This window comes from Salvia miltiorrhiza, chromosome 2, assembly GCF_028751815.1.
Source record: "Salvia miltiorrhiza cultivar Shanhuang (shh) chromosome 2, IMPLAD_Smil_shh, whole genome shotgun sequence".
In the NCBI taxonomy this organism is placed as follows: Eukaryota; Viridiplantae; Streptophyta; class Magnoliopsida; order Lamiales; family Lamiaceae; genus Salvia; species Salvia miltiorrhiza.
In genome coordinates, this window is record NC_080388.1 from 69,473,314 (window position 1) to 69,497,138 (window position 23,825).

The window sequence follows — 23,825 nt, forward strand, 5'->3', positions numbered from 1 at the left end:
AACAAAAAATTAAAAAATGCAGCATTACTGTTCTGGACAGTAGGGAGTCGTTGAATTTTTTTTTATTTTTTTATTTTTAATAAAATAGGCATATGCATTGCACGCATTTTAAATTTCTCCTATTGAGCCAAGCTCATCCGATCGCGCCGCTCCTTGATCGAGCCGACGTCGTCTGCATCGAGGGACTTATCGCGGATTCATTATCCATGTTAAACGTATATATATCATGTATATTAAACCTTTTTTTTTAGTTGACAAAAGAGGGGATGCATGTGATGGAATTGAACCATATATAGACCTTTCTATTAATGGAGATGGTCTTCACTGATGGATCATACTAAGTTAGAGTTAGACACTACATGTTATCTAAATCCGTACATTATTGGATATAATTAATATTATCAATTTTAAGGAGTAGATCACTTAATGTAGATTAAGAGACAGAATTAATGCAATAGAGAATTGTGGTTGAGATCCTTTGTTCCAACTCTTTCTCACATCATACTTGACCCATTGTATTATTGTACCATTCCACTATTTTAAAAATATAACTTAGTACTATTTAGGTCACAATATATTAAAGGGTAAATTAATAAATTTTCAAATTTTGGTTTTTCCCACAAAATTTCATTCTTGTTTCAAAATACATAATAAATCACTTTTTTTCGGAATTTCCCATAGTGTGACTTTCCAGCGAATTTTTTAAATGACGTGGCGCCGAACTTGAATGATGTGACATATTTAAGGGTTAAGTACCACTTTCTCCCTCAACGTTGACACCCATATCGCTTTTAACATCCTAACGTCAGGGTTGGCGCTGTTTACTACCTCAACGTTTCAAAACTGAAGCAAAACGCCCCCACGTTTTAACGGCCGCCCCAAGCGCAGCTCTAACGGGATCAAGCACAATTAAAACGCAAGGGGCAATTAGATTGTCATGTCACATAATTTCCATGTAATTACATTGTATTGGCACGTTATTTAAATTTTTTATTGCAATCTGTCATCGTGGGAAATTCCAAATAAAATAATTTATTATGAATTTTGAAACAAAAATGAAAGATTGTGGGAAAAATCAAAATTTGAAAATTTATTATGGTTTTATACCAAATTTACCATATATTAAAATTGATGGCCAAAAAATTATAGTGAAACACGGAGCGGGACATCAAAGTGGAGACATTACATAAGATCCAAAGTGAATTAATATAACAATAAACTATGACTTGCTAATACAATGATTTGATTAGGTTTATTTATTTAATATATAATTAATATGAACTGCTAATACAATGATTTGATTAAGTCTATTTATTTTTAGGTTTAATATTCTGTTCGGGTACGTACGTAGCACATGAAAGATATGAAAACTTCAGGGTAATTGGTTGTGCAATAGAATGCCCTTAGTTACATTGTAATTATATTTTAATTAATATTTCTCTAAAGTATTAATTCGAAACTGTAGGAGTATGTTTTTTTCCTCTTTCAAATTTGAGGCTGTGACAACTATATCGACAATTATGGATCTTTCAAATTTAAGGCTGTGACAACTATATCGATGATTATGGCTCAACTATGGCAAACTAATATATTATTATTACAATAACTAGAGATAAATGTGATGGTGTGAGCTGCAGTAATTGTGCCAGGTTACAAGGAATTACTTCATGCAATAATGTAAGTTACCTACAATATTTATTTCATAGCAAGATTTGCCACCGTTGGGTTTTTCTTTTGTTAGAAGCTAGTACGCTATCTCGTACGATGCACGAGTCACAATATATTTATTTGTTTTTAAAATTTTAAATTATATAAAAATATCAAAATCTCATTATTTATAAGTTAGATTAATTGGTAAGAAAAAAATATGTTTAATTTAAATATTAGTATTTGATTTAAAATAATGTATAATAGCAATATTATTAACTTGATGAGTATAATATTAAATCCAATTAGTATTGTATAATAATAGTTAAATACGTTATAGAATGTAAAGCAAAGAATTTAAGCTAATCGCATTTTGAGCAACAAATACATATAACGAAAAATATGTTTATGTAAATAAATAAATAAAGAATTCGTACACATAATTAAATAAATCTATATAATATTTTAAATTCTAATTTTAGGATATATATATATAACTAATTTTTTATTTATAAATTCATTTCAAAATTAATAGTATAAATTTTATTCTCCTTAATTGCATTAAAACTTATTATAATTTTAAAATGTTTAAATTTAAAATAATTATAATTATACAATCATGTAAAAATTTTCGAAAGTTAAGAAAATAACATCCACTTATTTTTTCACCAACAAACAAAAATAAAATGAAAAAAATATGATGTTCAACATTATAAATAAATAAGAGAGAACAAAAATTAATTTTGATAATTTAAATGATCATAATTTATTCATTTAAAATTATCTTTTTATAATTTTACATCGAATTAAAAATATTTTCATAATCTTTAGTTTAACATACATATTTTTTTTTTTTCATGAATCGAAGTTAACAATTTTTTAAATATAATTAAAATAGAAAAAAGAAGATTGAAGATTTGGCGAGAAAATGAGAGGAGAGAGAAATAGTAATAAGATTATAATTGTAAATTGCAAATTTAAGCTAGACTTTAAACGGAAGTACCAAGCAACTAATTCATGGTATCTACATTTCATTTTTAAATTACCAAACACAAAAAATACAGTAACAATCAACTCTTTCTAGAATATATATACTAATTTAAGTTATATCGTCATATCCTAATATCCTAATATGTCTACCACACGAGCTTGAAATTAACTTCACATAGGTTGCGTTTACTTTGATGGATAAATTTTTGCTAAGCACGAAATACATGTATTCTGAGCTACTAAGATCTTATAAACACTACAAACGATACATTACATTAAATACAAAATATTAAAATATATTACAAATTTGAACATATATACCTGTATAATTGAGTTTCAAATACATATACGAACATAATTCACCAAATGTGGCATTGACTAAACAACAACTAGGCAAAAAGGGACTTCCACTGGGCACAGGAAAACCAACGTAAAAATACAGCAGTGAATAAAAATTAAAAAATTAGAAAACAAATGTATTCACATCTCTTCTCAAAAAAAAAAAAAAGAAAGTATTCACATCTGCAAATCCGACTAGAGAAATACTAATATTCTGTATCAACAAAGTATTTACAAACAAATCTTGTTCGAAGCAGTAAAATTCTTGAATCAATCAATCAGCGTCCCTGATCAGATTTCATCATTCTATGGCTTCATTTCTATGACGTTGAAAACCAATATAAAGAATTTGGCGGTAGGGTTAGTACCGTTGCATTGGACTAGCTAAGCTTCAGTAAAGCTTTATTCTCGTCTCTATCCGATTCCGGCAGATTGGACACAGCTGAAGTTCTTGCCCACACTCGCAACACGTCTGAAAATACAAAGAGATTTAACTCGGTGCCATTGCCATTGCATCTTCTTGAATTACAAATCGAATAAATAGATTACCTGATGACCGCAGCCAAAGGCCATGTCCTTCGGATTACTAAGACATATGGGACAAATCTGCAAAACGCGTTCATAGTTTAATTCTTGGATTGGATGGACGAAGCAGTTGAAGAGGGCAGATTCGATATTACAAATTAGGGGTAATTGCGCTTAAATACACGAACATTCACCTAATTCTGATTTTGCACTTAGACTAAAACCTCAAATTACATGAATTTGCAATTGTTCTGATTTTTCACACAGTTGTCAATTTCTGGCAAATTAATGTTATTGTGGCTAACAGAAGTGGCAAATAATGCTTGACTAGCTGAAGTGGCGCACATATCCAACTACATCGTTTATTATATTGATCGTTTAAGCTATGTAGACATTTCAGGCATCTACTTCAACATTAATTTGGGGGCAATCGACAACCTTGTGAAAAATAAGAACAATTGAAAATTCGTGTATTTAGAGGCTGTCAGGCTGAGCTTAGTGCATGCGCAATTACCCCTACAAAATATATGTATTTTGTTTGTATTTACCTGGTGTTCATAATTAGAACTCGGAGCAGAAGGAGCTGTAGCAGCACGAGCAGTGTACTCATAGTACGAACTAGGGTTGTACTGAAAAGTATCTGCAGGCGAGGGCTTTGAACTGCTGCCAAATGCAGCAGCGCCGTAGATGGGAGGAGGAAGTGCAATTCTCTCCGGAATGTGCCCTTTCCTTCCACTGAAATGCCCAAAACATGAAAAAAAGAGTAAGCAGCACATTCACTTAATAGACGCGGAGAGTGTCGTAAATACACCAAAAGGGACCGTGCGCAGGTACAGACGAGATGAAGAAACACACAAAAAGCCACACGTGTGAGAAGCTTACCCCAACAGATTAAGCTCCATCGTTGCTTTATACTGAGTGGGGATTTCCATCAATGCTGAAAGAGCAAATTCTGTTTCCTTTCGAGTTTGGTGAGTATTTTTAGCCATGATCTCCGTGAAGTTGACAAACTAGAAGCCCAAAGAGAATCTCAGTGAAAAATATGGTATATGCTCAACGAGTTAAAGAAATATACCATCTGAAGAAAGAGACTTACCTGGAAGTTATCGAACTCCCGTGCAGGGATATTGTCGTCGAATTCCTTCATCGTATCCCATGGGCCATCTCCAACACCAACCAAAACGATGGATAGAGGCAACTTGCTGCAGGTATTATAGCAACATTACTTCAACATGTTTACTCCAAAGTTGAGAAACAGAATACAGCTCGCATTTACTAATATTTACCTAGCTTCAACTATTGCTTGAACAGTTTTCTGCTCCTGTGGACTCAACTGACCATATTCAGTATCAACACTTCTTGTGACCTAAGAAGAGGACAAGATAAATGAGACGTGTACAACCAAATAAAAAGTAACAGAAGGAAAAGCTCTAGCGGCACCTAAACATTCAACTATATCCATCAGAATCACTGAAACAAGTGAAATCCTTCAAGGTTGTACATTACAAAATTAGATCAAATTTGTCTTGCGCTTCCAAATGCTATTGATGACCGAAAGAGAGAATTCTAAGCCGTGCAGATACTAATAGAGATCCCAATATCATAGTTTTAGAACTTCAAACAAAACTTTCCAAAAAATAACAAAGCTGCTGCATCTTGCGTGGTAGTCAGGCCTCATATATGCTCTTTTAGTCCTCAGTTCTAACTTTTTCTTCGAACTTTACAATATTTCAAAATTCACAGAATTATATCAAAAATATAGTTAAAAGGAAAGAAGAATCCTTGACTGCAGTCCACTAACAACTATTCTATACAAGCCATGTATGAAGGTAGCATACCTGTCCATCTGCAATAATCACTAAAACATGGTACTGGCCCCGATTCTGCTCAACAACAGTCATAGCCATTTCGATTATTGGTGCAAATGATGTTGGCCCTGCAGCAAAGAAAGCGTTAGAGAAAAAAATTATATTTAACACCAAGCTATACAAGATAGACTATTTATGGATTAACCTGCCAGCTTGAGATTGGGAACAAGCTCTCTGTAACGGTGTAGAACTTCTTCAAATCCATTGCAATGCCTTCCATCAGGATAAAAACTAAATACATCTTGATCATGAGTTGATGCTGCCAAGTTCAATTTAAACAAAGAAACAGATCACAAATTGCTACATCAACAATAACTTTTAGAAAAAACACAATTTATCATGTAGTACCATCTCCAAACCCAAAACAGGGGATCAAATTATCATCATCAAAAGCTGCCAAGGTTTTCCCGACAATAGTTATGGCTTGTTCGTAGGGATTCAGACCACTTCCAATGTGATGTAAGCTTTGTCCATTATATGATTTCTTGCCTAAAAATGAAACCAAGTTTAGAATATTTCTCCAGAAGTTCTAGTAATGCAATCGATCTATATGGATAAATATACCTACCAGTCCATTCATTGCTCTTAGTAAAATCAATCCCGATAATTAGGTTTGAAGACTCAAGACCAGCTCGTGCAAGAGCTTCAGTCACCTGCAGAAATCAGTTCCAATGAATCTCCTCAACAAGACTAATTTTCAAGACTCATATATATATATATATATGTGTGTGTGTGTGTGTGTGCATGGATCACAGCATTGAGAGTATACAGAAATGTGTCTTTGAGAAAATCATAAGACAGAAAAGAAACTTATACACACTCAACATATGGTTCAGATAAGAATTATTTGACCACTCCCTTCTTCAACGTAAATCTGGCTTTCAAATTGTCAGAAACTATTTGTATGTCATCCCTAGTACTCAAATTATAGATATCATAACATTTAGATAAGCTGATTTGAAGCAAGAATCTTAAGCATTTTCCATTTACAGCGAATTATTCTTCTCTATCACTCTCTTAAAGATGGATTATATCATGTTTTGCATCTATGTTGTGTATACTCTCTTTATTTACTCCACCAAACAAAGAAATCAGCTTAAAGCCACAAAGTTGTATATCCTAAAAAGCATATATAAGGAGTGACATTGTAATTAACATCTTATCCCAGGCATATTCAGGGAGTCCGTGACATGCATGCTCAAAGGCACATAAAAGTTGCAGATTTGTCAGAGAAATGGTACTCGAGAACTTAAAACACTTCCGACAGCCTTGTCCAAACTTTAGCTATCGAAGGTGAAAACTTCACGTGCATTTTATATGGAAATGATGTTGAAGCTACACCTTCCCTGTCAGGGGAAGGTAATGCTCCTCAGATTTTTAATCCGGCTAGTTCATTCCAATGAAGTAACAACAGCATTCAAACATATGACACATGATATCAGATGAAACCGCCAATTCTGATGTCTTCAGGCACAAAGTACCACACATACCTCCTGTAACGAATGATAGTTGTCAGCAATCCTCGAATACCTCTTATCAAGCCTCTTTTTTGGTACATGTACTGTAGGATCGAGCAAATGGTATGGTTCGGGTGTAGGTGATGGAGGTGCATAATATTGGGGCGTAGCATAGAACTGCTCAATCGGGGGATATCCTGCTGGATATAAAGGCGCTACAGGGGGCCTCTGATCATGATGATATGAATTCGAAGATTCAATGTTCATGTCATCATGCTGCAGCCCTGCAGATGAACTAGAACCAGTCGTTGAAGGTTGATTCGGCTTAGGATAATTTTGTGCATACTGCGAAAATGTTGCATGAGCAGAGTCGTGCGTCCATCCAGAAGAAGAACTAGTCCTAGTTGTTGAAGGTTGCCTCCAACTACCTTCATCTCTAGGGCTCGAATTTTTATTTCCCATCCAAGTAAGAAAATCAGCAAAAATCCCCCAAAAAATTCACAATTATCAAACCCTCCTACACCACAAAGTGAATCACAGAAAACTGTCAATTTAAAATCCCAAAAGTTCCGACACAAAGCATCCCAACCTAAAACGATAAGTCCAATTATTACAAGACAACGGCAGGGAATCAAGAAAACCTCTTAACAACCAAGAGAAGACAAATCAAATTGTGCGCTAATAAATAGATGCCTGATTTATTGAACTGCAGCATGCGGAAAACTCATATATAACCTTAAAAAATCACAACTAAAATGTGAATTCGACAATGATTTAAAGCAAGGCGGCTTCGAGAGAGAAGAAACAGCGTACTGGTAAACGGTGGACCGACTTTTGAAAGATCATACAAGTCTCTTTCAAATTGCTCTTGTCAAATAAACCTTCTATTTTATCTGAAATTACCCCATATTTATTAGATAGACTAAACTCCATATTTATTAGATAGACTAAGGCCAAGAAGAGACATCCAAGCACGCAATACACACCAAATTAATGTGTCCACACAGAAACTTGCAATCTAAGCGAAAATGTGAAATCCCAAATAAAAACCATCATCAAAATTGTAACTTCTGAAGACTCAACCAGCTTTTTCAAGATCCCACTTACTAGATTAATTATAGAGAGAGAAAGAGAGCTGAGCAGCGAAAATTAGTCTTGGCAACATTTCTTTATCGCCAGGAGTCATTGCAGGATTCAGAATCCGTATCAGAAAAAGGGAATTTGACACGCAAATTTCAAACAAAAGGGGTTCAACTTTTCTAGAAATTTATTGTATTTTTAATGAAAATGCTGGAATTAGCAGGCAGCAGGAACTTTCTCTTTACTGGCCTTTTGAAAAATTGATTGGTGGAAAAAAGGGGCTTTTTTAGTGGGAATCTTACATCTGTTTAACAAATTATATACTCATTCATCGACTAGATTGTTTGTTGCGGGCACTCCAAGTCTTATTATGGCTTTAGCTATTTTATTTAGCTCATTTATTCATTACATTACATTTACTGTTGGTTTTGTTTCTAAAATATCAAGAAATATAAAATTGAAATACTCCCTCCGTCCCAGCTGAAATGTCTTGTTTCTTTTCGGCACGGAAATTAAGAAATGTGTATAAGTAGATAAAATGGGTTGGTGGAAATTATTTAAATATTAAGTATAGAGATAGAGTGTATTGCCAAAAAAGGAAACATGACATTTCAAGTGGGACAACCCAAAAAGAAAAACAGGACATTTCAGTTGGGACGGAGGGAGTATTTAACAAGTCAAGAGCCATTAGACAATATTCCAATCTAAACTCAACCCATATCAATTGGTATATTTGCATTTTTGTGGTTGTTTAGAATTAGTTGTAGATTCAATAGGGCTGTCGATCGGTTCGGGTTCGGTTACCCGTACCCGAATTTTCGGTTACCCGAACCCGAAATTGCCAAATTTCAATAACCGTTCCCGAACCGTTTTAGAAGTTCGGTTACCCAATACCCGCTTCGGTTAACCAATTGGGTTATTTGGGTATCCGAAATACCCATTTAAAAAATAAAATTCAAATATTTTTTGCTCTATATACTCTAAAAGAAATTACAAATATATAATATATATTTACAAATATATATTATATATATATATATTAAATAATTTACAAATAAATAATATATATGTAAATTTACAAATATATAATATATTTGTAAATATATTATACTATATATGTAAATTATTTGTAAATTTACAAATATAATATATTTGTAAATATATAATATATATTATATATATAATATATTTGTAAATTTACCAATATATATTATAAATTTACAAATTTATAATATATTTGTAAATATATAATATATATATATAAATTTACAAATATATAATATATATGTAAATTTACAAATATATTATATATAATATATATATAATAATTTACAAATATATATATTAAATAATTTACAAATATATTTATATATTAATTTACAAATATATAATATATTATATAGTATGATATATTGATAATATATATATATATATATATATTAAATAATTAATAAAATAATTTTCGGTTATTCGGTTAACCCGATCGGTTTTTCGGGTTAACCGATAACCGAAATTTCCAAAAAAACAATAATCGAAACCGATCCATTACCCGAAATTTTCGTTTATTGGATACCCAAACCCGGAAATTTCGGTTCGGTTAATTGGATACCCAAAACCCGATAACCATTTAGACAGCCCTAGATTCAAGTATGATCTGGATTTTAAAAGGTAATATTAAAAAAATTGTAATTAACTCGATATTCAATTCTTGCATCACTAAGGAAAAGGTAAGTTAGGAAATCCTTGATTTGGCTAAACTCACTGATAGCTAGAGTAACACATTAGATAAGGACAATAGAGACTAATTGGTGCTACTCTTAGCCTAATCACGTTCGATGGTCGACTTTTCTTGAATTAGGTACAAATCTATTCAATACATTTTACTACATTGGTCCAAATTTCAATACCTAGACAATTATATACAAATACACGTATGAATAATACTCCATCAGTCCATGATAAATAGTTATAGAAATGAACAATACGAGTTTTAATAAAAAATAATTTAGTATTGTGAATGTAGAAGGGGTTCCACTTAAAAATTAGTATTATGAGTGGAGATTGAGGTTTGTTATTAAAAAAAAAATCAAAAATAAAAATAAACTAATTTTATGTACGTAAAAAATAGCAAAAAATGACTATTTTACGTAGAGGAAAGGAGTATATTGGAAGGGAATTGATATGTATGGTCGGTAATGATTTATGTATCATATAAACAAAATCGTATAGTATTGGGAAGTCAAAGCTTTAAAATATTATCAACATATATGTTGAATGTATAAATTTTTGTTCACTTTTAAAATAGTTATTGTAAATTATGTATCACGTTAGTTATAAAAGTTACCAACTTAGAAATAAATAATAGTTCTACCACAAATCTTGTGCTATATTTTATCAATATAATTCTCTTTTATAGATAAAATATACATCATTCTCTTTTATCTGAATGTATTTTGCTTTCTTTCTTACACTTCATATATAAGTCGTATCAGTATTCTACTCCTCACTATAGTTTTTAAAGGGGTAAAAAATAAATTAAATTACAATTTTTATGGTAATATCTAAAGTTGACAATTCAAACATAATGATGAAAACGTAAATGCTGTTCTTTACATTCTCATAAATAATGTATAGGGCGTCGATCGATTATGCATATCACTATTTGTATGAGATTTTAATGCATGATTGTATTGACATTTGACACCTATGAAGTATGACCCCAACACGTTTCATCACCAGGTATGATATTTCTGTCCCTCACATGACTCACATGGCAGTTGGACCGACGCCAATTACTCAGTACTCCCCATTCTAGAATACTCGCACGCCACATTTAGAAATTACTAGCAGAGGTTACGTGCGTTGCACGTAGGGATGTCAATCGGGCCAGTCCACTCGGTTTCGGGTTAGCATATTCGGTTTCGGATTATTTTTGGTTCGGGCTAGTCGGTTTTTTTATTTTTCGGGCTAAAATTTTTCGACCCTAACCCTAACCCACTTGGTTTTGGGCTAGCCCGTTCGGGCCCGCAAGTTTTACGATTTTTTTTATATGTTTAATTTTTGTATAGATAATCATATTCTTGTAATAAAAATATGTCGTATTTTTTAAATCAAAACATTTCACTTTATTTTAGATACAAAAAATAGTGTTATTTTAACATAAGTTTACATAATATCTAACATTAATTTCGTTTCTGATAAAAATTGTATATAGATTTAACATAAATGACTATCTTTCTTTGACTTTTATATCATAGATGTTTGTTATTAACCGTTGAAAAAAATCAAAACATATTCTACAAGCTTCAAAATGTTATTATCGAATTAAAAAGTAAAGTATTAAAGTTTAAAAATCAATTATTAAGAATATGTTCGGTTAATCGGGCCAACCCACTCGATTTTCGGGCCAACCCTATCGGGCTCGGGCTATTTTTGGTTCGGGCCATTCGGGCTAATTTTTTTTCGGGCTAAAAATTTTCAGCCCTAACCCACCTTTTTTATCGGTCTAGTCGGGTCGACCCGTCGGTTTCGGGCTTTTTTGACATCCCTGTTTATTAAAAATAATAATATATTTAAAGATGAAAATATTATAATACTATTAATTATTGATTATTAACTTTAATAAATACTTGCAAGAAGGTAGAAAGAAATAAATAAAAAATAAAATAAAATCATATACATGTGTAGAATTTTGATCATCAAAATTGTATTGTAGTTATAATGATAATATATTATAATATAATTGAGTAAGATTAGACGAAGAAAATGCACATATTATATTTTTCTAATTACAAGACAAAAAAAGTTGTTTTGCTATCATCTTATATAGTCCCACTAATCCAATTAAATATTTCTAAATCATAAAATAAATTGTTATTATGGCTAGCTATAATTACTATAGTTACATGGCATACAAAAAGAGAGTTCACTATATGATACTCATACTTGAAATTTGAAGATCACTAATAAGGAATGTCTCATTTTTCTTTTGTGTCAATACCTTTAAATAATCATTTTGCTTAACACTGTAGACAAAATTGTCCATAGAGTAAATGTGAACAAATTAAGTTGTAGCCATACTATCCAAATTTTGTACGTTTCACACCATTAACACTTGATTAAACGTGATGGAAGGTTTTCGATTTGTTTTTACAAATATAACTTTGTAAAAACTAATTTTATAAATAATTAATCTATCAAATTTTCAAAATTTGTCTTGTAAAAGTTCAAAAAATATATATTTATAAAAGAGCATTTTGGGTAGTAGTGGTTAGCATTATTATATTTTTATTTTTGTTATTAGAATCAATATTTGCTTAAGTAAAATGGTTATTTTAATATTTGTAGATAATTTAAGATGCATTTACTTTTCATGATTTAAAATATACATAATTGAGAATTTTTATCCTTATTAATGGGATTTCTCCAATCCCCTTTCAATTGGATAAGACTCAAGCCGGTTATCTTAAACTATAGAAATTATCAAGGGTATTGAGATATCTTAAAATTTGAATTCATCTTAATAAATAATGAGTTAACATATACTCCCTCCGTCCCGCCCAAGATGCTACATATTCCTTTTCGGGCCATCCCAACGAAGATGATACATTTCTATATTTGGCAAAAATAAGGAATTTTAAACACTTAATTAACACTAATTAAGTATTCTCTTATTACATTCTCTCTCCTACTTTATCACTTTATTACATTCTCTCTCCTACTTTATCACTTTATTATTACACACTTAAAAGGGCAAATTGCATGAAAATACCTCACTTTATACCAAAATTTGGTTTTTTGACAATCTTTTCAATTGTAGCAAAAATTTGAACTACCTTTCAATTTGTTGCAATTGACTTCCGGAGTAATTTTCCGGCCAACTTAATGCTGATGTGGATTCCCGTAAAGTTGATGTGGCATGCCTCGCCGGACGACAAATTGCATGAAAATACCTCACTTTATACCAAAATCTGGTTTTTTGACAATCTTTTTAATTGTTGCAAAAATTTGAACTACCTTTCAATTTGTTGCAATTGACTTCTAGAGTAATTTTCCGGCCAACTTAATGCTGATGTGGATTCCCGTAAAGTTGATGTGGCACGCCTCGCCGGCTAATCAAACGACAACGTCTCTAATTACCTTAAGCGATGTCGTTTTCCACGATTTTAAGCAAATTACAATTTCTAGTTTTATATATTTGTCGATTAGGGCTTCAAATGTCCTCATTTCTTCTCCCAAATTTTCTCATCTCAGTTGAAATTCTTGTTCCATAAATTCTCATTTGCAGCAAAAATCTTTGAACTGGTGGATTCTTCTTCTCAAACGGGACGACTGAGCTCATACAATTTCCCTTTACCTCCAAAATTCTGCAGATGCGAAGAACCAGAGCCATGCATCTTGCAGGCTTCAAATAGTGTGACTAATCCGGAGAGGCGCTACTTCTCATCATGTACAAAAATACCCACATCAAGTATCTTGTACTCTTTAAAATATACTTTTATTTAATTCATATGTTTTTTTTTCTTTAGAAAATTTATGGAACAAGAATTTCAACTGAGATGAGAAAATTTGGGAGAAGAAATGAGGACATTTGAAGCCCTAATCAACAAATATATAAAACTAGAAATTGTAATTTGCTTAAAATCGTGGAAAACGACATCGTTTAAGGTAATTAGAGACGTTGTCGTTTGATTAGCCGGCGAGGCATGCCACATCAACTTTACGGGAATCCACATCAGCATTAAGTTGGCCGAAAAATTACTCCGAAAGTCAATTGCAACAAATTGAAAGGTAGTTCAAATTTTTGCTACAATTGAAAAGATTGTCAAAAAACCAGATTTTGGTATAAAGTGGGGTATTTTCATGCAATTTTTCGTTTGATTAGCCGGCGAGGCGTGCCACATCAACCTTACGGGAATCCACATCAGCATTAAGTTGGCCGGAAAATTACTCCGGAAGTCAATTGCAACAAATTGAAAGGTAGTTCAAATTTTTGCTACAATTGAAAAGATTGTCAAAAAACCAGATTTTGGTATAAAGTGGGGTATTTTCATGCAATTTGCCCCACTTAAAACACTAATCTACAACTCCTTAAATTTCGTGCCGAAAAATAAATGTATCGTCTTGGCTGGAACCGAGGGTGTATATGCTATCTTTCCCTATTAAGTTAACCCTCAATAGTAAACACCCCTTACACTATCAAAATTATATGTCTTCTTCCCAAAGTCTCATTCCTAACTTATGCCATGCATATTTTTATAATTTGATGGATCTATAAGGTAGCAAGGGCCTCCTAAGAGTAATATTTATAGAAGCTCTTAATTATTTTGAAAGAATTAGGTATGTAGGCTATAAATGAATACATAACTCCACATAAAAGATTGTCAAACCAATGAATTAATTTAATTTGAAAGTTGAAAGTTGAAAGTTGAAAGTTGAAAGTTGAACAAAAAATTAGTACAATTACTTGATGAATTAATGTACAAATTAATGTTGCTTAAAGTAATTTTTGAATATATCATAATAGTCGTGCATTATTTTATGTCAAACTAATGCATTATTTTCCATATCTTCTTCCAATGGTAATTACTAATTAGCATCTATGTCAAAATTAGAGGAATATCGCATAAAGTTGTGTGATATATTATTTATCCATGATAATTTTTTAAGTGCACATTCTGAAGATATGTTATCCTATATATTAATAATCATATCCTTAAGTATTTACATTTTTTAAAATCTTTATTTTGAGGGTTTAAATTATTTTTTCTTTTAATATATAGCAATGTAATCATATTCAAAACTTTTAATATATACTAATGTATTAAATTAAAATAATATCTATAGTAATAATAATAGAATATTTGTAGGAATAAAAATAGAACTTAAATTGGTTCTCACCAGGAGCGAATAAATAAAAAGTATCTGCTACTTTACAAATAACATTTGTTAGCTCAGTGGTACGCTCCTTCATCTATCATCTCTCGTTGGTTCAATTCTTAGTTGCAACAATATTTTTTTGCTTTTTTTATATATATTATGATATTTATTGAAACATTACATTTCTTCATATCAATGGTTATCTTATCTTACGATAATAATTATTTGACCAAATAAATGAAAAGTACAAGTTCTCGTGGGTAAAAATGACAATCATCGCGGAAAAAAAATTTATTTTTTCATCACAACAATAATTACTTTGAATTATTCGTAATTTTCAACCGGCCTGAGACTCGCGACCTGCGCCCAACCGCTGACCTGCGCCCCAACCCTTCCCTGACCCTCTCATCCATACACTCGATCAGTCTCACCCATGTTTTTGCCTTTTTATCCAATCAAATTATTTATGAAATTTAACTTTGCTAATTTTATTTTCGTAGAAGGATAACAATACTATTATTTGATATTATTTATCTAACTAAAAAATATTTCCTCAATGTGTTTATGCATTTTTCGAATCTTTTTGTGTATATAGATTTAGATTCTTCGTTGAGTTTTTCTTTATAAATTTATTGAATTTATATAGTAAATTTGTTTAAAAAAATTAATAAGTCTTGGATTTAAATAATAGATTTATATGTGATAAATATAGATAAAATCGAACTTGTTTAGAATTGTGATTGTAGTTGAATTCTTTTATGTTCATTATTATGACAATAATCAACTAAATAAAAAAAGATTAGAATAATAATAATAATAATATGATATTACACTATTGTCCTTAAAATAGATTAAGAAATAGGGACATATTAGGCAAATCAAATTTTGTAAAACAAGGCTCTTTTATAATAGGTATAGATTTTTCGCCCTTAAATTATGAAAATATATGGTCAATTTATCATTTCGTTGAATGAAATTATGGTTTATGTTCAAATCTTATAGCAGGCGATTTTTTTTTTTAAAATGTAAATCATCACTTTTCATTACCCATTTTTTTTATAATTTCATAATTGGTAGTTCTCATTTTAAAATGAATTTGTAGCCTAATCACTCCCTCCTTATGAAAATGTTGTTGAGATATATCAATATGTATCAATAGTGTATATATAAATCCAAACAAAACTGGATTCCAGCTGCAAAGTGCAGCTAGATAAGAACAACAAAAGTGGAGCAAGAATAATGCCACTCCCACTGCCTAAAATCAGCAAATAAATCCAAAATCATAAACAAACTCGCAACACATGCATTATTAGTGTGAACCTCAACCAAGCCAAATAAGCTTTTCAAATTTCTCCTCTCCTCCGACCCCATCCTCACTCAAAATTCATATATAAATTGGTGTACTACATTGTTAAGTTGTTCTATATATTTTCTGATACACAAAAATGAAGTGTACGTGCAAAAATGCTGCTTTTCCATTAACTTTGGGTGATATTGCTGTAGGAAGACGCGTTCATCTGAGGCCGCCGTGTAATTTTCCGGCAGTCTACAACTTCGGCGATTCAAAGTCCCACACCGGTGGAAATTCAGCCGCCATACGGCGACAGTTTCTTCCGGAAGAGAATCCGACGGCCGCCTTATCGTAGACTTCATCCTCTCTAATTTTAATTAACTAATTAATGATTAAGAGAGAATGCATGCATGGGATTGAAAATCTTGTAAAATGTAGTTTTCTTTCCCTATTGGATGTCGCCTAAGCCAGGATTCCTGGACCAGATGGGATGCGTCCGACATGAAAACGCCATAGGTGTGGAGGAGCTGAGGCGCGCCTCCAGCCAAATATCACTTGATCTGACACAGCCTACTATGGTATAACATAATTAATTTTGTATAATTTCTAATAATATTAATTAATGTGGTAGGAGGCAATGAAGATATGCTGACGTGTGGTGCGGGCAGCCGACTCGTACGTCAGCTGGGATGACTGAGGCCGCCAACCAGTGGATCGCCGCCCGTATACTCAGTGCCTCATTTTCCGATCCACCAACGCCTATCGCTCCTGCATGTCTCATGCTTTGCTTTTTTATTTTACTTTCTATTGCTCTTAGCATCTCACAATTATATTGTTCAACATCGGGATCGTGGGATGTCGGAATTCTATATTCGATTTTTATGTACGAGGGGATCACAAGTATACATATAAGAATTTAGTTGCTGACATAATTACTAAACATAAATATATAATTATTAATTAATACTCTCTCCGTTCGTGATAAAATTTCATTTTTTTTTTGGATGTCCACAAAAAAATATACTACTCCCCACTACTTATGTAATACTATATTTATCTTTATTTTTTACATTTTCACTACTCTCAATACTAATTATAATATTTTTTTTCAGCATTTCCAATACACTCAATAACCAGGGGCGGATTTTGTCCTGTATATATTAAATATATTTAGCCTAATATCTACATAATTTAATTTTAGCCCAGTCCAACTTTTAGAAAAAAAAATAAAAATCTTTCAACATAAAAATAAAAATTAATTTATTTTTATAGAAGATGAATTTTTAAATATATATATATATATATAGGGAATGGATCAATAAAGAATGCTAAATGTAGAAGGAAACAACGAAGGCTGAATAACTCAATACATTTACTGAATAAATCACGCGAGAGCATGAACGAAAAATGTACGTGTTTATTCAGTAAAATAACTATTTGTGCGGTCGCGTGATTTATTCGGTAAATTTATTGACTTATTCAGAACGAAATATAATTACTTCTTCATAGATCCCAACCCTATATATATATGTAATTTTTTATATTCTTTCAACTATAATGACACAATTTTCAGGGGTAGCGTTAATATATGTTATTAAATCAATAGAAAGAGAATAATTATTTATTATAGTAAGTGATCGAATTTTAATTCTAAGTCCATTAAAATTCTATTTACACATAAAAATTACTTGTACAGAGACTGCTTGAAAATTTTAGCTCGGGTTCTTTGATTCTTTCTCTAATTATTTTCAATCCTAAATTAAGAGTGATTCTATACACCCAAATTAAAATCGTAATAAATCATTTATCATCCAATTAATGTCAAGACTCGTGACATGTCCGGGATGTCCCCGTAGCCATTATTAAACTGTCATAAATGTATTGTATATCGTAATCATTCTTAGCAAAACAAGCTCTAAATAGAGAGTTATAGTAGGGATGGCAATGGGCCGGATCTGGACCGGGTCCTGCTTGGTCCAGATCCAGATCCGGATTTTTTGACTTAGGCCCAGATCCGGTCCAGATCCAATGGATCCAAAAAAATGAGATCCAGGTCCAGATCCATAAGATCCACAGGTTCTCGGGTCCAGACCCGGATCCATACTTTTTGTCTTCTAAATTAAATTTATAAATCTTAAATTAATCCCAAATAAAATTATAATTATTGTCTAGATTTTCAACAATTATTCAAAATAAATGAATTAACCATATTCTATAAAAATATTATCGAAGTTTAATAACAATAAGAAATAAGAATATAATAATCAAGTACTAAATGACACTGGAACAATGTGTCCTCTATTTTACATAGAAAAAAGAAAATTAATCTTATCAATACAAATAATAATAATAATAATAATAATAATAATAATAATAATAATAATAATAATAATAATAATAATAATGAAAACTAAAATTTAAATTAAAATAAAAGTAAAATATTATCTTTAATTGCATTATATATTATTTATGAAAAGAGATATATAGATTAGTCATAGATATTAGATTAGAGTTAGATAAAAATAAATAACATTATATATATTTTTATATATAAATGGATCCATGGACCGAATCTGGGTCTCAGATTTTTTGCTCCAGATCCAGATCCGGAAATTATAGGAATAACCCAGATCCGATCCAGATCCATTGGGTCCATTATTCCTAAGATCCAGATCCTAAAAAATGGATATGGATCTGCGGATCTGGACCGGGTCCAGGATCCATTGCCATCTCTAAGTTATAGTAAGTAAAATAGGACATATCACATATGTATAACATCACCCCTAAATTAAAGAACTGCCAATTGTGGGCCCATCCAAATTTCCCAATAAGCCTATTGGCCTGGGCCAAATGGGGCTATTCAAGTTTAAGCTTGATTAATTTTCAGGCGCTGAACCAAGATCTTCTTCTTCGTTTTTGTTAGGATGCATTTAATTTGATGGGAAATGAGATAAAAATATATATTTTCACTATTTTTTCATCATTTTCACATGTTTATTATGATTTTAAAAAATTAGGATAGAGTGAATTTTTTTTCTCTAGCAACTCGTTTTCTCTCTAATGTTGAATAATAGCATCGTTAAATGGTGTTTTCTCATCTTTTCATCTCTACTAAATATATGATAAAAAAATGAAAAAAATAAATTTTTTTTATCTTTTTTTATCCATCATTTTTCAATGAAAATTTTACAACTAAAATAAACGCACCATTATTTGAAAATTCTGCTCGATATTTTTTTGTTAAAGGATTAATGGTAGTTTATAATCATAATTTTGAAGACGTTAGTATTTATTTTCTTAACTGCATTTTTTTTCAACCATAGACCGCTTACCGAATCTGACACTTATTTATACTCTTAAAAAGAAGTTGAAATTTTCTCAAGCTAATGCCTAACAATAAATTTATGCAGCCACATTGTGGCCACCCACACACTAGTATGATAAGAAAAATCTTAATTTATTTAATTTATTTTTTAAAATAAAAATAGGATTTAGTTATTTTACTATATTCTCTACATTGTACTTATTCTTTTTTATTTTTTGCATTTTTTATTTTTAATTTATTTTTTAATAAAAATAAAAAAAGTTACCAAAAAATTATAAAAAAATAATTACAATGTAGAGAATATGATAAAATAACTAAATCTTATTTTTTTTAAATAAGTTAAATAAATTAAATTATTTATTATTTAAATAAATTGTGGGTGACCACAATGTGACTGTTTAGCATTACCCAATCCCTAAACCCTAAACCGTAGATGTGGGGCATAAATGATAGCAGTAGTATTGTTTTCTCCAGCAGTAGAATATGTTGTAACATAAATTTTAGTGTATGTTCAAAATACCAACGATAACTTATACTCCACTTTAATAACTATATATAAGAGCACCCGCAACGCTCTACTCGATCGCCTTACTCGAGTAGAGCATTGCACTCGAGTAAGGCGTTGCGGGGCGCCCTTACTTGAGGCTTGCTCGAGTGTTCGAGTATGCACGAAGGAAGGGATTGTATGGCGCGTGCAATGCACGCGCCTGAATAAAAAAAAATGAATTTTGAAAAAAAATTGACTGTTATTTTTTTGGAATTCGTGCCTTGACCGTTCAATTTTTTTTTTTCCCCTCTTCTTCTCTTTAAAAACCATTTTCTTCCATTTCTCCACACATCTTCATCTACAATTTTGTTTCTTCCATTTCTCCTCATATTTTCTTCCTTCATGGATCCACACAACCCTTACTATGATCCTAATTGGTGCCCCGATCTCTCCGCCGATTATCACCCCAATATGGGGGGGGATCAACTTGGAGGAGACCCCAGCAAGTGCCAAGGAAAGTGCCTCCAAATCAAAGAAAGGCGGCCGGAGGAAGGAAATCGCCCACAAAATCAAGCACGACAAGCCGGCGGCGGAAGGAAGGCTCCGTCATACTTATCTTCCCGAGCATACGGGTCTCATCGTCCAAGTTTGGGCGGAGGAGACGAACGACGCCATCCGTGGGACGGATCAAAATGGAGAGGCGTATTGGGGACGGATCCGCGACCATGTCAACCCCATCATCGATGTCGAGCTTAAAATCCGACAAATTCAAGGCCACTGGGCCCGAGTGAGCGCGGATGTGCGTCTCTGAGAAGCTATTTGGGTGGAGACGCGCAACAATTGGCCTTCCGGCCATTCTGACGATATGCTCCGCGACAAGGCTCGAAGCCCACAAAAGGCCGTATTCAACTTTTGAAATGCGTGGAAAGTTCTCCGAAACAATCCCAAGTTCAAGTCGATGTACCTCGCCGGAGACGTGCATGCCTTCAAGAGGACAAAGACTACAGAAGAGGGCGGCTTTACCACCTTGGCGTCGGGCGAGGAGATCTCCTCTTCCCGGCCCATTGGCAACAAGGCGGCGAAGGCGGCGGCCAAAGCGGCGAAGGGGAAAGGGAAGGCGTCGGCGTCGCAGATGAGCTCGGAGCCTCCACCCGAAATAGTGGAGAGGTTGGACAGGTTCGACCAATAGATGAGGGCATTCACCGCCCAGTACACCAGGAGGAACTATATCAAGGAGAGGGAGCTCGATATGCAGCTCCTCAACACGGATACGACGGACGCCCAAAGAGCATTGCACACATCCATGGTCGTCGATGTGCTCAAGCGTCGTGGTCTAGACTAGGATTTTAATTATGTAATTTTAATGATGTTTTAGGTGTTTTTAATTTTTATGTAATTTTTAATGATGTATTAGGTGTTTTTAATTTTTATGTAATTTTTAATGATGTTTTAGTTTAATTGCGTTTTTAACTATTAGAAAAATATGTTATTTAAATTTGAGTAAAATTAATTTAAATGAAAAGCATAAAAATCAAAACTAAAAAAATCAAGTAGGCTATCAAGTAACCCCAATGCAGCACTACTTACTCAATGTGGTTCCCCACTATCAAGTAAGCCCATTGCGGATGCTCTAACACTCTCATAAATGTGAGACTTTTACTTCACTCACATTATACTCAATCATTTAATTATACTTCACTCACTATAACCAAATAATTATAAAATTGAGGGACGAATTGTTTAAGTTTTATATATTTCGAATGGAAGAATAAAGATAAATAAATTAGCAAGTCTAAATAAATGATATATACCATGGCTACATTTTTCGCATATCATAAAACGTAAAGTTAGTTATGACAATAAATACTCCATCCGTCCACGAAAGAACTTCATATCTTTTCATTTTGGGACGTCCACAAAAGAACTTCCTACCTATTTTTGGACTATACCCCACCACTTATAATTCTCTTACTTTTCACTTTTCACAACTCTCAATATTAATTATAACACCTTTTCAACACTCCCAATACACTCAACTACCTTTTATCCACTCAACAATATTTTTTCTTAAAACCCGTGCCACTCCCTCCTAGGAAGTTCTTTCATGGACGGAGGGAGTATTAAATTTATTCATAACATTTTTTGACCTTTAACAACATTAGTAAAATTGATTTCGCAACAAAACCCTCTATAAAAATGAAAAAGAAAGTAGCATTAAATTTTAGGCTTTTAGCCCCAATCCTACAATTATTATTTAGATTATTACCATGTCTCACAAAAAGAGCTCATCAATTAAAATGTCACTTAATTCGATATGTCTCTATACTATAAATTCCTATTATTGAGGGACCAAACCTTGGTTTTCAGTAAAGGAAGGGGCGAAAATGAGAATATCCGACACTTTTAAGCTTCCACGAAAAAAGAAAAAGAAAAAAAATTGATTTTCAAGGTTTAGCGGTCAAAAAATTTGCGATCTTTTGAAAAATTTCGTTGGCTCAATTTCCCTGCATTTACGAACCGAAAATTTCCGCTTGTAGCTATGGCCAGTGAAGCCGGCTGCCACAATCCCGACGACTGGGAGCTCATAAACATCGACGGCTTCGTCTGCAAGCGCAAAAAGCGCCCCCGCCTCGAACCCGCCGTCGCCGCCCCTCCGCCGCCGGATCCGGAGGCTGAGCGGAAGCACCGCCTTGAGCGAAGGAAGAGGGCCCTGCTGAAGTTGAGGGAGAGGTATTTGGAAGAGATCAGCCGGTGGGAACTTTTGTCGAATACGTTGACGGCAATGGAGCAGAACGCTACTACGCAGTCGATGGAGCGTCAGGAGCTGCATCCCACGACGTCTTCTGATGGGGCTTCAAGCTCCGGCGAGCCTTCCGCGGCGGATTCCTCTCGCCGAAGACTCGTCGATGATCTTCTCTCTCAGGTACTCGCCGGAGCTGCATCAGTAGCTCCACATTTAGTTTCTGAAAGCTTCTATTTTTTTTTTCTAATTAGGTCAATTTTCTGTAATTTGGAACTGTAGGTTGAAGCACAGGAGGCAATAATTGGGTGCGTATCGAATTTGTGCGATGTAGCTGAAGGGCTGTGCAGTGCACAAGAGGAGAGATTAAAGCAGCAGCTAATAGACCTACCGATTTGGGTTCCGTCGCCGCACGAGCTCATGGCTGCATTAGGTGATGATGATCAATAGGCATCTCTGTAAGTGTAAAAGTTTTGATTATTTTTCTGATTGGAAAAAAAATAGCAATTAGGAGAAACTGTACAATGGCCGCAGATGTGTTGAATTGTTGAGTTGCTTCTTAGCTGTATAAACTAGGATTCATGGGATGTAGTTGATCTTTGAGCAAGAACATTGTGAAATGATGGATGACATTTCTGGTTGGGCATTTCTTGATGTCTTCAAGTATCTCCATCGGGTGGTGGTGGTGGCGGTCCGATGGCGGATTAAGGTGTTCATATGAAGCTTTGTATGATTTATATGCAGATTTGCTTTTGGTTAGATGTTAGATTTTGTAAGCAATGATCTCATCTAAATGTGATTTTTCTGAGAAAGGTGTTGATCATGTTAGGGTGTTGTATGATCAGCTTATGCCCAAAATTCTTTTCTCATTTCACAGGGTGTATTACTATTTGAAGTTTATTGTCTTTGTCTCAGTCTGTTTCTAACTGTGGCAACTGTATTAAGTAATGTTAAGCCTATATTTTTCATTAGCTTTATATGTTATACTGAAATATTCTTGATTGCAGAGTCCAATTATTTTGTGTGATTTATGGATATATTCATTGAAGCCCTTTTCTTCAATTCTGGGACTATTCCCTTCTCACTTCTCTTGGAATAAAGTTCTAAAGTTCGTGGGCTGCACACATTCACATTTCATTTTAGCGAAAACAATGACAAGGTAAATTCTTTTAAAATTTTCAATGTAGTCATACTTCT

At 32.9% G+C, this 23,825-nt stretch overlaps 2 protein-coding genes across 8 annotated transcripts; one reads left to right on the plus strand and one right to left on the minus strand.

Annotated features, from left to right (window-relative positions):
- Nucleotides 1-3,068: 3,068 nt before the first annotated feature.
- Nucleotides 3,069-8,229, minus strand: LOC131008691 (E3 ubiquitin-protein ligase RGLG2-like). Of its 7 annotated transcripts, none has more exons than XM_057935696.1 (13): nucleotides 7,813-8,073; nucleotides 7,640-7,719; nucleotides 6,860-7,343; nucleotides 5,938-6,022; nucleotides 5,718-5,858; nucleotides 5,515-5,628; nucleotides 5,340-5,437; nucleotides 4,788-4,867; nucleotides 4,598-4,703; nucleotides 4,384-4,511; nucleotides 4,050-4,236; nucleotides 3,526-3,582; nucleotides 3,069-3,448 (listed from the first exon to the last, which is right to left on the minus strand). In XM_057935696.1, exons 3-13 carry the CDS (start codon nucleotides 7,286-7,288, stop codon nucleotides 3,368-3,370), a joined length of 1,506 nt encoding a protein of 501 aa, XP_057791679.1. In that variant the 5' UTR covers nucleotides 7,289-7,343; nucleotides 7,640-7,719; nucleotides 7,813-8,073; the 3' UTR covers nucleotides 3,069-3,367. The 7 variants fall into 7 exon arrangements, with proteins under 7 accessions (XP_057791679.1, XP_057791680.1, XP_057791677.1 ...); XM_057935697.1 differs by having other exon boundaries at nucleotides 7,562-7,719; nucleotides 7,813-7,984; XM_057935694.1 differs by lacking the exon at nucleotides 7,640-7,719 and having other exon boundaries at nucleotides 7,934-8,229.
- Nucleotides 8,230-22,193: 13,964 nt separating this feature from the next.
- On the plus strand, nucleotides 22,194-23,599 carry LOC131008748 (uncharacterized). The gene is made up of 2 exons (XM_057935782.1): nucleotides 22,194-22,811; nucleotides 22,911-23,599. Exons 1-2 carry the CDS (start codon nucleotides 22,428-22,430, stop codon nucleotides 23,076-23,078), a joined length of 552 nt encoding a protein of 183 aa, XP_057791765.1. The 5' UTR covers nucleotides 22,194-22,427; the 3' UTR covers nucleotides 23,079-23,599.
- The last annotated feature ends 226 nt before the right edge of the window (nucleotides 23,600-23,825 follow it).